The 13,239-nt window shown below is 35.4% G+C and overlaps 1 protein-coding gene across 6 annotated transcripts in view; it reads left to right on the top strand.

Annotated features, from left to right (window-relative positions):
• The window catches only part of LOC148951628 (uncharacterized), a 97,179-nt gene extending 85,533 nt beyond the window's left edge, over window positions 1-11,646 (top strand). For all 6 annotated transcript variants that reach the window (XM_089090388.1, XM_089090390.1, XM_089090389.1 and 3 more), the window contains exons 6-7: window positions 9,414-9,612; window positions 11,527-11,646. In XM_089090388.1, coding sequence (XP_088946514.1) covers window positions 9,414-9,612; window positions 11,527-11,633 — 306 coding nt within the window. In that variant the 3' untranslated portion in view covers window positions 11,634-11,646. The remainder of the gene's footprint in view (window positions 1-9,413; window positions 9,613-11,526) is intronic.
• The last annotated feature ends 1,593 nt before the right edge of the window (window positions 11,647-13,239 follow it).

Raw genomic sequence — 13,239 nt, 5'->3', positions numbered from 1 at the left:
ATGGCTCATAAGCTAACATGATATTCACGTGATGGTAAGACAGTAAACCTTATTGATTATGTTATAGTAAACCAAAGACTGGCAGGATCGATACAAGATACTAGGGTATATAAGAGTGCTATTTATGATGTTAAAAGCAAAGATCACCATCTAGTAGTGTCAAGGGTTAATTTAAAGCTGAAATATTGGAAGGGTAATTACCTCCGGGGAAGTTATGATGTTGGTAGACTCCAGGATGAGAATTTGAAAGAAACTTTCCAGGAACAGTTGAATACCAAACTTGAGAGTTTAAAATTTGATAATGAGGAAGATGGTTGGAACAAATTTGGAAAAATAATTTGTGAAGTTGCTGAAGGTGTATTAGGGAAGAAAGCTAGAACTGCAGCTAAGAATATTAGTGAAAAAGCTTTATGTTTAATAGAAAGGAGATGTACAAGAATTATCTGAGTGATAGATCACATGAAAACAAAAGAAATGTAAAGAAAGTGGAGAAAGCATTGAAATATGAACTAAGGAGGTGTGAAGTGGAAGCCATGGATAAAATTGTCGAGGATTTAGAAGATGCAGCTAGACGGCATAATAGTAAAATATTGTAATGGCACGTTAACAAATTGAGAGGTAGTAGTCAATCAGGACTTGTCCCAGTTAAAGATAGGAATGGGGTGGCAATTAGCGATAAGGAAAAATCTAAAGCGAGATGGGCCGAACATTTTGATAATTTTCTTAACCGAGATAGTGTTGCAGGAAAAAATATAGAGGAAAATGAGAACGTTTGTGATACCTTGGATGTGAAGGAAGATTTATTTTGTGAAGGGGAATTAGCAACAGTACTAAAGGGATTAAAAAATAATAAGGCTCCAGGTGCTGATAGGGTGGTAAATGAGTTTCTTAAATATGGTGGCTCTGAGGTTAGAAATAAGTTATTGAAAATTATGAATATTATTTTTGAAAAAGGGGAAGTTCTTAACAATTTTAGGAAAACCTTAATTGTAACACTGTATAAGAAAGGTGATAAGAGTGAGTGTGGTAATTATCGAGGCATTAGTCTGGTCTCTGTAGGTAGCAAACTGCTTAGTAATATGATACTTTTTAGACTGAGAGATGCCGTAGACAAAGTTTTAAGAGAAGAGCAGTGCGGTTTTAGAAAAGGTAGAGGATGTGTTGACCAAATTTTCACTCTTAGGTTAATAATTGAGAAGTGCCTAAGTTGTCAAACACCTTTGGTCCTCAGTTTTATAGATTATTAAATAAAAAAAAACAAGTTTTTTAAACTGAAAGTAAGGAGCGACATTAAAACTTAAAACGAACAGAAATTATTCCGTATATGAAAGGAGCTGTCCCCTCCTCAACGCCGCGCTCTTTAAGCTAAAGGTTTTTATTGTTTTAAAAAATAAATTTGTGAGAAAGTCAAACTTTATCGTAAAGAGTAAAGCGTTGAGGAGGGGAACGCCCTTTTCATATACAGAATAATTTCTGTTCGTTTTAAGTTTTAATGTCGCTCCTTACTTTCAGTTTTAAAAACTTGTTTTTTTTATTTAATTTCTGATCGTTTTTTAGTTAATGCAGCTTTTATTTGCATAAAAATTTTACTTTTCTTTTGCTAAATGAATGTCTTTACAAATTAACTTACGTAACTAACTTCTATATTCGTATATTTTTCTTCTGGCAAAAAATACAAAGTTGCAGATTTTTGCAGATATGAGCTTGAAACCTATGTAATAGGGTTTTCTGATACGCTGAATCTGACGGTGTGATTTTCATTAAAATTCTTTCACTTGTAGGGGATGTTTCCCCGCTCTTTAAAAAATCAAGTAAATTTTCTCAGGCTCGTAGCCTTTGATGAGTAACACTAAACTTAATAAAATTTATATATCTAGAATCAGCATTATAGACACATTCTTTTGATACATTTATTGACATCAAAATTCCGTTTTTAAAAGTTTCGATTACTATTGAGCCGTATCGCTTATTTTTTTATTGTTTTTTTTTATTGCGTATATGTTATTACGTATATGAAGGGGTTCTCCCCTTAGTCAAAACCACGCTCTTTACGTTAAAAGTTAAAAAACAATTTTGATTCACAAACCCCTTAATCAAAATGTCATTTTAATTATAATATAGCTATATTTTGAAAGCACTAAAAAAAACTGTAGATTATAGAGCGTGTTTTGTACTTGGGGTAGAACCCCCTCACATACGTTATAATTTCTGTTCGTTTTAAGTTATAATTTTCCTACTTACATTTCAGTTGAAAAAACTTGGTTTTTTTTTATTTAATTTCTGATCGTTTTTTAAATAATGCTTGGAAATCCGGTGCCCCCTTCATAGAAATGTCCCTTACCCCAAAGAAACATCCTCCACGGAAATATTCTCCAGAGTCACTCCCTCCGCTAGCCCCCCCTCCAGAAAAAATCCTTCCTGAAAATGGTTGTATACTTCCCAAAAACCAATAAATAATGCTTGCAAGTACGGCGCCCCCTTCATGGCAATTTCCCTTCCCCCATGAAAACTTCCTTCATTAATAGATCCTCCAACATAACCACCGACCCACCCTTACCACCCACAACCAGAAAAAGAACCACCAGAAAACTTCTGTATACTTCCCAAGAACCAATACAATATGTTAACATTGGGTAAAGTTCATAACTTTTAGCCCTCCCTCTGGGAACTTCGGGGGATTAAGTCATCCTAAAAGACATATTTATCATATTTTCGACCATGCTGAACAAAATGGCTATCTCAAAATTTTGATCGGATGACTTTGGGAAAAAAATAAGCGTGGGAGGGGGCCTAGTTGCCCTCCATTTTAATTGGTCACTTAAAAAGAGCAGTAGAACTTTTAATTTCCGTTCGAATGAGCCCTTCCACGATATTCTAGGACCACTGGGTCAATACAATTACCCCTGGGAAAAAAAAACAAAAAAAAACAAACAAATACAAACGCATCCGTGATCTTTCTTTTGGTAAAAAATGCAAAGATCCAAATTTTTGTAGATATGAGCTTGAAACCTCCACAGTAGGGTTCTCTGATACGCTGAATATGATGGTGTGATTTTCATTAAGGTTCTATAACTTTTAGGGGGTGTTTCCCCCTTTTTTTAAAAATCAGTCAAATTTTCTCAGGCGCGTAGCTTTTTATGGGTAGCACTAAACTTGATGAAAATTATATATTTGAAATCAGCATTGAAATATGATTCTTTTGATATATCTATTGGTATCAAAAACCCGTTTTCTAGAGTTTCGGTTACCACTGAGCCAGGTCGCTCTTTACTTACAGTTCGTTACCACGAACTGTTTGATGAGCAAGCGTTCGATTCTGTTGATAGAGGAGCTTTAGTAAAGGTTTTATCCTTGTATGGTATACCAGACAAATACATTAAAGTGATTAGTGCTATGTACGAGAATAACAGTGCTGCGGTTAAGGTAGGAAATGAGGTTAGCAGCTGGGTTTTTATTAAATCAGGAGTTAAGCAGGATTGTGTTCTATCCCCCTTTATATGGATTATTTTGATGGACTTTGTTTTAAGGAGCACAGGAAAGGCAATGGGAGACCACGGAATCAAATGGGGAGGAAAAAGTCTCCTGGACTTGGATTATGCTGATGATTTAAGCATCCTAGATGAAAGTGTGAGCAAAATGAATGAAGATTTAGAGGTTTTGCGAGTTCAGGGTGCTAGTATTGGTTTGAAAATTAATGTTAGGAGGACTAAGTCACTAAGGCTAGGAATAAGTGAAGATGAAAAGGTGACGTTGGGTAATGAAAAGATTGATCAGGTGGGCAGCTTCACTTACCTTGGTAGTATTATTAGTAAAGATGGTGGGAGCAGTGAAGATGTTAAAAATAGAATAGCCATGGCGCAGGGTGTTTTTTCACAGTTAAAAAAAGTCTGGAAGAATAGGAAGATAAGTCTGCAAACCAAGATTAGAATCTTAGAAGCTACAGTGATGACAGTGGTCATATATGGCTCTGAAGCATGGACGCTCCGAAAAGCGGATGAAGATTTGCTAGATGTTTTCCAGAGAAATTGCTTAAGGATTGTTCTGGGTACCCGGCTGACTGACCGTATTTTAAACAATAGGCTATACGAAAAATGTGGTTCAATACCGCTTTCTAGGTCTATAATGAAAGAAAGGTTGAGGTGGTTAGGGCATGTTGTGCGGATGAAGGATGACAGATTGCCGAAGATTGTTCTTTTCGGCCAACCATCTAGGGCTAAACGGAAAGCAGATCGTCCTCGTCTGGGGTGGGAGGACGTCATAAAAAAAGATTTAAAGGAAATGGGAACTTCGTGGGTGGGTGTAAAAAGGGAGGCTTTGAATCGATTGGGGTGGAGGAGGAGCATGCGTAGCTGTGTTGGGCTCAGGCGGCATGGTGCTGCGATGAGTTGTTAGTAGTAGTAGTAGTAATCTTAATACGTCTTTATTTGTTGAAGTCAAAAAAGTGAAAACATTTAAAATGTATTTTGTTTTCAGTAAAGTGCAAATTACTTTCTGGTCTTGAGGAGGTGTGGCGGTTGTCAGCCCTACTCATGCTAATTGTTGCTATTTTGAGTTTGAATAGCACATTTATTGTTAGTTCTGTTCGTTTTGGGTTCAATTCATTTATTTATGGTGGTTTATGGTAGTTTTACGCTTGGAAAATCATTTGAATTCATTTCTACTCATTTTTGGCTTAACGAGGCCATGGGCACCGGCAAGGGGGGCAGGGGGGCCATGGCCCGCACCTGGAAATTTGGGACTATATAGTAATTATAAGGAAACCAAAGGGAAAAAAGCAGTATACGGAAAAAACTTGGGAAAAAATGTTTGTTGTCCCATTGTTGGCTGCCTGCCAATAGATTTTGACCCATAATAAGGAAAAATATAAGTTCTAATTATGAATGAGTGACCCCAAACAAGTTTTCCACAAATTTGTTTTCTATATGATCTGGTTGCAGCAAAAAAAAAAAAAAAAAAAAAAATTCTTCAAATTAATGAATGGTAAGTAAATAACGATGTCAATAAAAGAAACCTAATAAAAGTATTTAATATTTGCGAAAACGGTCATTTAAAAAAAATAATTTAAAAAAACAATTAAATAAAAAATGTTATTTCCTTTATAATGGGTTTTTTTTATCTTTCTTTTTTTTTTTTAGTTAAAAAAATTTCCAGATACCTCGCTATGAAAGTGCTGTAAGTTTGGAAATTTGCCCATTGCATACATAGAAACATTTTATTGGTAAGTATACTGATACTGACATGACATATACCGAAAGACCTATCTTGGTCGGTAAATGCAGTGGTTTCACTGAGTCGTGCTGTGATTTTACGGTTGGTGCCACATTTCCCATTCGGTTAAAGAACATGAAAATACGGATATCAAAATTTAATCAAATCTCAATCTAGATTAGTAAATGTAGCAGTTTTACCGAATTGTGTTGTGAATTTACGGATGGAGTCAAAATTTTTCGTTCAGTTGAATAAAGAACATGAAAAACATGATATGATGTCTACCAAAACTTCAATCTCAATCTAGCGGTTATACCAACTCGTGCAGTGATTTTACGGACGGTGCCACTATTCTCTATTCGGTTAAATAAAGAACATGAAAATAATGACATGATGTCTACCAAAATCTCAATCTTGGTCGCTTAATGCAACGGTTTTACCAACACATGTTCTGATTTTACGGATGGCACCAGGATTTTTCATTCGGTTAAATGAAGAACATGGAACACAGTAAAGCTGATCGTGTAGAATTTGTTCATAGATAGCGTTGCTCTTTCAGCTAAAAAATAATATAAGTCCAAAGTCTTGCTCAAATAATTTAATCAAAGACCAAGGATTCCAGTTCCAAATTCTTCGCTGTATCTTCGTGCTGAAACAAATTAACCCCCAAAGCAGAAAAATTTGGTTCAATAGTCAATGACGACTTCTAACTTAAACACTGTCCTGGGCGTCCGCCTGCTCGTTATTCAGAGGCATTTGTAATTCTGGAGCCAACCCGATAGATGACTGGAAATTGTGCTATGCTAAGGAGCTTTGCCGTGTCCTTAGAGCCCTAGTGACCGGCCGGGATGTCGAAATCTACGACAACTCATCTTTTCTGCGGCCAGCATACCAAATTTTACTGGGCAAAATGGATGACAGCTATGAATGCCTTTCCGCACTCATGAAGATGTTTACTGGAAAAGGCTTAGATCCCGTGGAACTAATTGTTAGAACTAAAGGCTTTCAAACACTTTTTGGCCAGGACTGGGGTTGAAAGCAACAAAGCCATACCGTCTTTGAGGGACTATTCCTTGAAATTACCACTGTCAAATTGATATTTCTGACTCTCTGGTCAGTTTACCAGTGATTTGCAACAGCACTACCAACTGTGGCCACAGCAGAAAGAAGTTTTAGGAAACTGAAACTGGTCATGATACGTTTACGCACAACAATGGACGATGACCATTTGGACGTCACCTTTTCATGATGTGCTGCAAGACTGACGTTACAGACGAGCTGCAACTCGACGAATTACTGAAAGTCGGGCTGGATTCCAAACCAAGACGTTTGAATTTTTAACTGAAGGTTTTGGCTGTGTATTCTAATTTAAATTTGCCGATTCTTCACTTCTGAGCTCTTTTTGTATATAAATCATGTTATCACTTTTCTCCTAATATATTGCTCCATTCTTCACTAGGTCACCATGTCGTTGTTCATACGCTTCTTATGGGAAAAAGAACTAATCAGCTATTCTTCTTCCGATTACATGATTCTTTGGGCTTAATTGTGATCCCAAGTTTCGTATTAGAAATGGGCATTTTGTTACTTAGTGGTTAAAACAGTTGGTCTAAATTATCAGCCAGTCGGTGAACTCCATGCCTCCCCCCCCAAAAAAAAAACAAAACAGTTTGGCTATTAACGGCCCGGACCGGGGGGATGTTTTTGCTATGCGTGTTTACTTAATTTCTGGGTTTGTTGTGTTTATTTTATTCTTTAATAGTAATTTGTGGTCGTGTTTTGGTTTGGGTATTTTATGTTTAAATTTCTTATTATATTAATTTCAAAATTGCTTTTAATTTTTTTTAATTAATCCGTTTTAGGAAATGTTTTTTTTTCATTCATAATGACAACACGATGATAAACAGCATGACATTTGTCGGGTATATTTTTCCAGAATATACCCGGGTATATATTTTTGGGTAAATCATAGCATATATTAAATACGTAACCTGACCTATCCTAGGTACCTCCCCACCCCCAAAACCCCAAAAAACAACAGTTTAAATATTGTAAACGCAATAAGAAATCATGCTTTACGATCCATTTATCCATTCCAAATACGTGTTTGACTGTTTTCCTGTAGTATTTCCTTGTACAGTATATTGCGGTGGGTGAGATATAATGTATTAACATTTCACCTGGTGTAGTCACTAACTTTCAATCGTGTGTAGAACCTTTTCTTGATATAGCCAACATATAATCTAGGTAGAATACCTCCCTCAGAAGGATAGTTGTTAAGATTCCAAGGACAGTGATAATGAAATTTTATTGTTTGAATAAGTGGAAACTTACACAATTTATGTATCTTAAAAATTAGTAAAACTAAGAATTGCAGTTTCTAATCAAAAATACCAACATATAAAGATGATGTTTATGGTAAGAACGGAAGCCGGAAAAAAAACTGACAAAAACATGTGTAAAACCCAGCAAAATAAGAAAAAAACAAATAGCATCAAACATGTGCTATTTGGCGTAGTTTTCTTTATGCTTGGTGTAGTTTTCTTTACGAGCCAAAGTTGTCAAAAAAGTTATTCAAAAAGTTTTTTTCGGAAAAAAGGTTTCAAACTACACTAATTAGTTTTACTTATTTATTTTAATGGTTCAGCGTGGCAACACTGATAAAAATTTGGTATTGCTTTAAAACTTTGTTATTTCAAAACAAGTTAAAAACACCCTTAGAAAATCTAACTTTTTAATTACGAATATATCAAAGACGGGTCCAGAGGAAGGGGGCTGTTTCGCTTTGACTTCCTTGTTATAAGGTCTAACCATCCATGGTGTTAACGCTTGAATAGTATCTAACAGCTCGTGAAAACAAACTGTAAGTAAGGAGCAATACGGCTCAATAGTAGCCGAAACTGTAAGAAACAGAATCTTGATAATAGTAGATACACCGAAAGAATTGTATTTTGATTCTTATTTAAAATATATGAAATTCATGAAGTTTAATGTTACTCAACAAAAGTTACGAGTCTGAGAAAATTTACCTAATTTGAAAAAGGGGGGAAAAACCCTAAAGGAAGCAATCGATTTTAATAAAAATAAAACAATTAGCTTCAGAAAAACAGAGAACCCTACTGTAGAGGTTGAAAGCTTCTATGTACAAAAATGTAGAATTTTGAGTTTTTTCCAGAAGCAAGATCATGCTTGTTTATTTGTTTGTTTTGTTTTTTTTTGCTTTTTTTCCTCAGGGGTGATCGTATCAAACCAGTGATCCCAGCAGATCGAGAGAGGGCTCGTTTGATCGGAAATAGAAAATTCTAGTGTCCTTTTTAAGTGACCAAAAATACGGGAGGGCAGCTATCCTCCCTCCCAGCCCCTCCCCATTTACGCAAAATTTTACGATCAAAAATTTGGGATAGCCCTTTTCTCTAGCATGATTGAAATATATAATAACGATGTCATTGAGGACGACTTGACCCCCCACAGCCCCTGGAGGAAATGACTGAAAGTTATGAACTTTGCCCATTGATTACATAGCGTATTGGCTATTGTAAAGTATAACGGTTTTTTTTCGGGGGGGGGGGATTTATGTTGGTGATGTTTTCGTGGGAGGATCTTTTCATGAAGGAATTTTCGTGGGGGAAGGGAAATTTCCATGAGAGGGGGAGCTGCATTTCCCAGTATTAATTAAAGAACTATCAGAAATTAAATTAAAAAAAAAGTTTTTTTTTAATTGAGAGTAACAAGCAAAATTTAAAATTAAAATGAACAGAAATTATTACGTAAATGAGGGAGTTCACCCCTGCTCAGTACCCCACTCTTTACAATAAAGTGTTCTTTGAATTTGTAAAAAGCTTATAATCTCAATTAACCAGTCCTTGTGTATTTTAACTCATTGTTAAATAATTGGATCAAAAAGTTAAACTTCAGCGTAAAGAGTGAGGTACTGAGGAGGGGACAACTCCCTAATTTACGTAATAATTTCTGTTCGTTATAAGTTTTAATGTTGCTCCCTACTTTCAGTTGAAAATTTTTGTTTTTTTGTTTGTTTTTTTTAATAGTGGTCAAAGCCAGTAGTATTACCTCCAGTAATAAATGGTGGTGAATCTTGGTGAAAAAAAAGATAAAAATGCTATGAAAAGAAAATCAAAGCATAGAAAAGAAAAAAAAAATCTAGGCTTCTTAATGAAGACATAGCTTTAATATAAACTACCTTATAGGCAGTTGATGACGATCTCGTAGTTTATCCTCCTATTGAACATCCAGACAGCACAACTACAACAACAGTTGGAATAAACGTGAAACTAGATTCTGCTCTACGATCGTCATCTATCAAAATCAAGTTTATTGGTCAAATTCTAGATTGCTATTGGAAAACAAAGGAAGTCGTCTTAAAGCGACATGGGCTTGTTAATGAAGGTGAGTGTGTCAGATTAATATGTTTTTCTGCAGTTTGGATATCAGCGATGAAGGCGTTTTCCATTTCGGTTTTCCTAATTGGGAGAGATACTAGAAGTGAAAAAATGGGGCTATGAACCTGCATAATGGTGTCGTAGCCGAAAGCTGCAAGTACAAGTCACAAATATTTGCATTGAACCTATTATGTGTACTTTTGAATGGATTTCTGGTGTAAATACACTTTGGTGCCTATAAGGGTTGATAGACGTTTTTAGTGATGCCAATTATTGTTATCTTTATACATTTTTATATTTGTAGTGTTCTTGGCCAACAGCTTCGAAATCCTGGAAGGGCTCTGGTTTAAACAAGGTTCAATACGCTTAACTTTCTACAAAAATGTTGGCAGTTGAGGCAGGAGAGGGGGGAGAAAGCGTTATTCTGCGCTCGATGAGTGCCTATGATCATAAAAAAAATATCATTCTCTGCATGATTCCAGTTTCACGAAGGTGTGATATGCACACCTTTTTCTGCTAAAATTTATTCGTGAATAATAAGTCCTTTACATAATTTGGGACAGTTGCTCTTAGGGTTGCCTGATTTACTTCCCATTTGGCAGCACACATTTTGAATATTTTGACCGTTTTCAGTGAAATGACCTACAGCCAGGAAAATAATTTATAATAATAATTCATGGAAGACAAATCGTTCTTTAACAGAAAACGCTAACGTGGTGACTTGATAAAAAATTCTTTTTCTTTTTTATGAATATTTTCTAGGAACGCTTCAAAGAATTTCAGTATCAACCTGGAATAGAAGCGTAACATCAATATGTCGTTTTTGATTTGCCAAATTGCAACGTCTTTGGTGAAAACAAGGCTCGGAACTTAAAATACAAAACTCAAAAGTCCAAATAGGACCTCTCCCCATTTCCAACATACCCTGGTTTGATGGAAATGCAAATCAAAAAAGAAAAAACATTCACCAGGAGCTATCCTGCTCAAGGAACTTAGAAAATTTCATTTTTTGATGGCAAATTTAAAAGAACCCCTCCCCGTCTTCAAATTTTTAAACCTGGCAAATATGAGGGTATAGTTTTGACAATATTGCATCTCATGAGCATTTTTCCTCTTTTTCAAATTACCTCACTCCTCTTAGACTAATAAGTTTTGGTGGGCTACATAAGTATAAATTAAAAAATTTATTAAACCTAATTATTTGGAATTGGCATGAAAGATTAGATTCGAATAGTCTATAAATTGTTTGTTTATATTTTTCTAACGTGTAAATTGTTTGTATTGTATTTTTATAGCCTTATATTTATTTATATGCTTAAAAAGTATTTGCTTTATTTAAATTAAAGTAGATATCTTTATTTACTTCAAAATAAATTTATATTACTTTCATATTTATATCTTACTTTTATCTTCTATCTTATTATTATAAATATCATTAGCATCTTAAAACGTCGAAATTATTTCTATACTTCCACTTTTAGAGCCTTGCTTCCTCTGGATGACTGAACTTGCCTTAATTTTCATCATCATCATTAAACTATCAACTCTAATCTAAAGAGACATCCTTTGTTTATTGTGGGGACATAATTAATATTCTTGGTAATCCTTTTGTTTAGTCACGCCTTGGTATCATATTCTGCCTCTCTTGTGCCTTGATTTCCTTTTTTGTATTTTTTCATCCAGTCTCTTCCCTGTTTATTTTTATTAGAACTCTTTACCTCGCATGTCTCTTAATTGCCTCTCATTTTTTTAATAAGTGCTACTTGCAATCGTTGATATTTTTTTATCCATGCAAAGTTTTCTGTATTGCAAGTGGTAGCACAACTCGAATTAAATTTAATACATAACCTTATAAATAACTTTTATGACCTGTTCGTCTTCCAATATTATCGAACTACTTATATTTCTGTCTAATTTCTAGATATGGGTATTTCGACCGCCTTTTCGATCAGTGCAGGAATACCCACAAGATGCCTCCCGTATTTTTTTAGATTTGTCTTTTTTGTAATCTTAATTTCATTTTATTAAACAGTATTTTATGTTTGGTAGTCTTTATTGTTAGTCTATAATTGTTGAAAATCAGAGTCTTGCAAAGAATTTAAATCTCTATGTGTGGAGTACCCAAAGTGGGGCCCTTGGGCCTGTACCAGTCCAATACTACCTCTTGACACACCAGCCTCGCTTATATAGAAATACTGCCCCTCTTCTGACTGATGATGGTTGACTGTTTTGACTTGGAATAATGTTATTTTGACTACTTTTACCATCAGTACCGGAAGTTACGCAATACAAGTATCCCTGGCTTTAGTTCTTTTTTTGTAAGCGTAATATTCTTTTTAAAATAGTATTTAATTTAATATTTTTGTTAGCCTTTATCGTTAGTTCCGGATTGTTGAAAATCATAGTTTGCAACAAATTCTAACCTCTATGATTGGATGGTCCAAAGTGAAGTCTTTACTGTTGTTCCCCTCTCTCCCTCGTCCATTATTACCTCCCCGCCACCCCAAATTCGCTTATAAAGAAATATTTTACCTTTTGACTTTCAATGGTGATATTTTGGACTTACAATATAGCTTCAATTCGTTTGATTTGAGAGTCTAATGTGTAGCCCAAGGGCTCATTCCCAGGGCCGGATTTAAAGCATCGACGCTTCTAGGCCCAAGAGTTTTTGTCGCTCCATTTTTACGAGATTTTTTAGGAAATCCCCGAAAATTCGGGGATAGTGGAAGCACTGAACAGAACGCAGCTGATGAGCCAAAAGTAATGAAAGAGAGTGAATCGAATTCTCAACTGCCATTGTTGGGAGACATCTGACAGTTTAGAAGGGGCCACAGGATTCCTGCGTTGTTTTAAAATCACTTTTATGGGAATAGATAGCGCGGCGGCGGGGTGCACCTGGCCCTCTGACGATAAATCACATCAGTCCAGTTTTTGTTAAGAAAAAAGTCCAATCTGTATAAATAGAGAGCTCAATGTAAGACCATTAGGCCCGTGTCTATCCAATACTATTTCTCCCTTCCACAACCACGCACGTATAGACAAGCTGTTCCTCTTTCAACTCACGACAGCTTGCTGATTAGACTTGCGATACTGCTTTTTTTGACTGTATTTTCCAAAATTTTGCTCATGTAGACATACTACACCCCTTTGGCTTCGGAATGGCTGGTAATTTCATTTGCGATGTTGCCATTTCGACTACCTTTTCGACCTGTTCCGTAAAATTTGTAAATGGCCTCCCATCAGTGTTTTGATTTTTTCATCATCCTTCACCAAATTTGGCAATTTTGTTTATATAATTTCATCAAATAGTGTCACTAGTCTATATCGTTAGTTTTTTTTTATCAAAATATGTCAAGAAATTTTAATCTGCATCATTGGAGGGCCTAGAATGGGGTTTGGGCTGTTACCTCTTCAATATCACCCCGTTGCCAATTTTGCTTATACAGGTATTGTGCTTCTTTCGACTCATGATTGTTCAGTGAATATTTAAAGGATAATAAACAATCATTAAATGCTCATCATCAAACATCGTTAAAATCACCTTTTGAATGTCTCAAACGAAATTACACTAAGTAAATATTCCATAAAATGAGTATGATTTTTATCACAGTTAGCAGTTCGGAGTCGGAGTATG

This window comes from Artemia sp. Qi Xiang Cuo, chromosome 6, assembly GCF_049724085.1.
Source record: "Artemia sp. Qi Xiang Cuo chromosome 6, ASM4972408v1, whole genome shotgun sequence".
Lineage (NCBI taxonomy): Eukaryota > Metazoa > Arthropoda > Branchiopoda > Anostraca > Artemiidae > Artemia > Artemia sp. Qi Xiang Cuo.
This window is presented reverse-complemented; position numbering and strand designations above follow the sequence as displayed.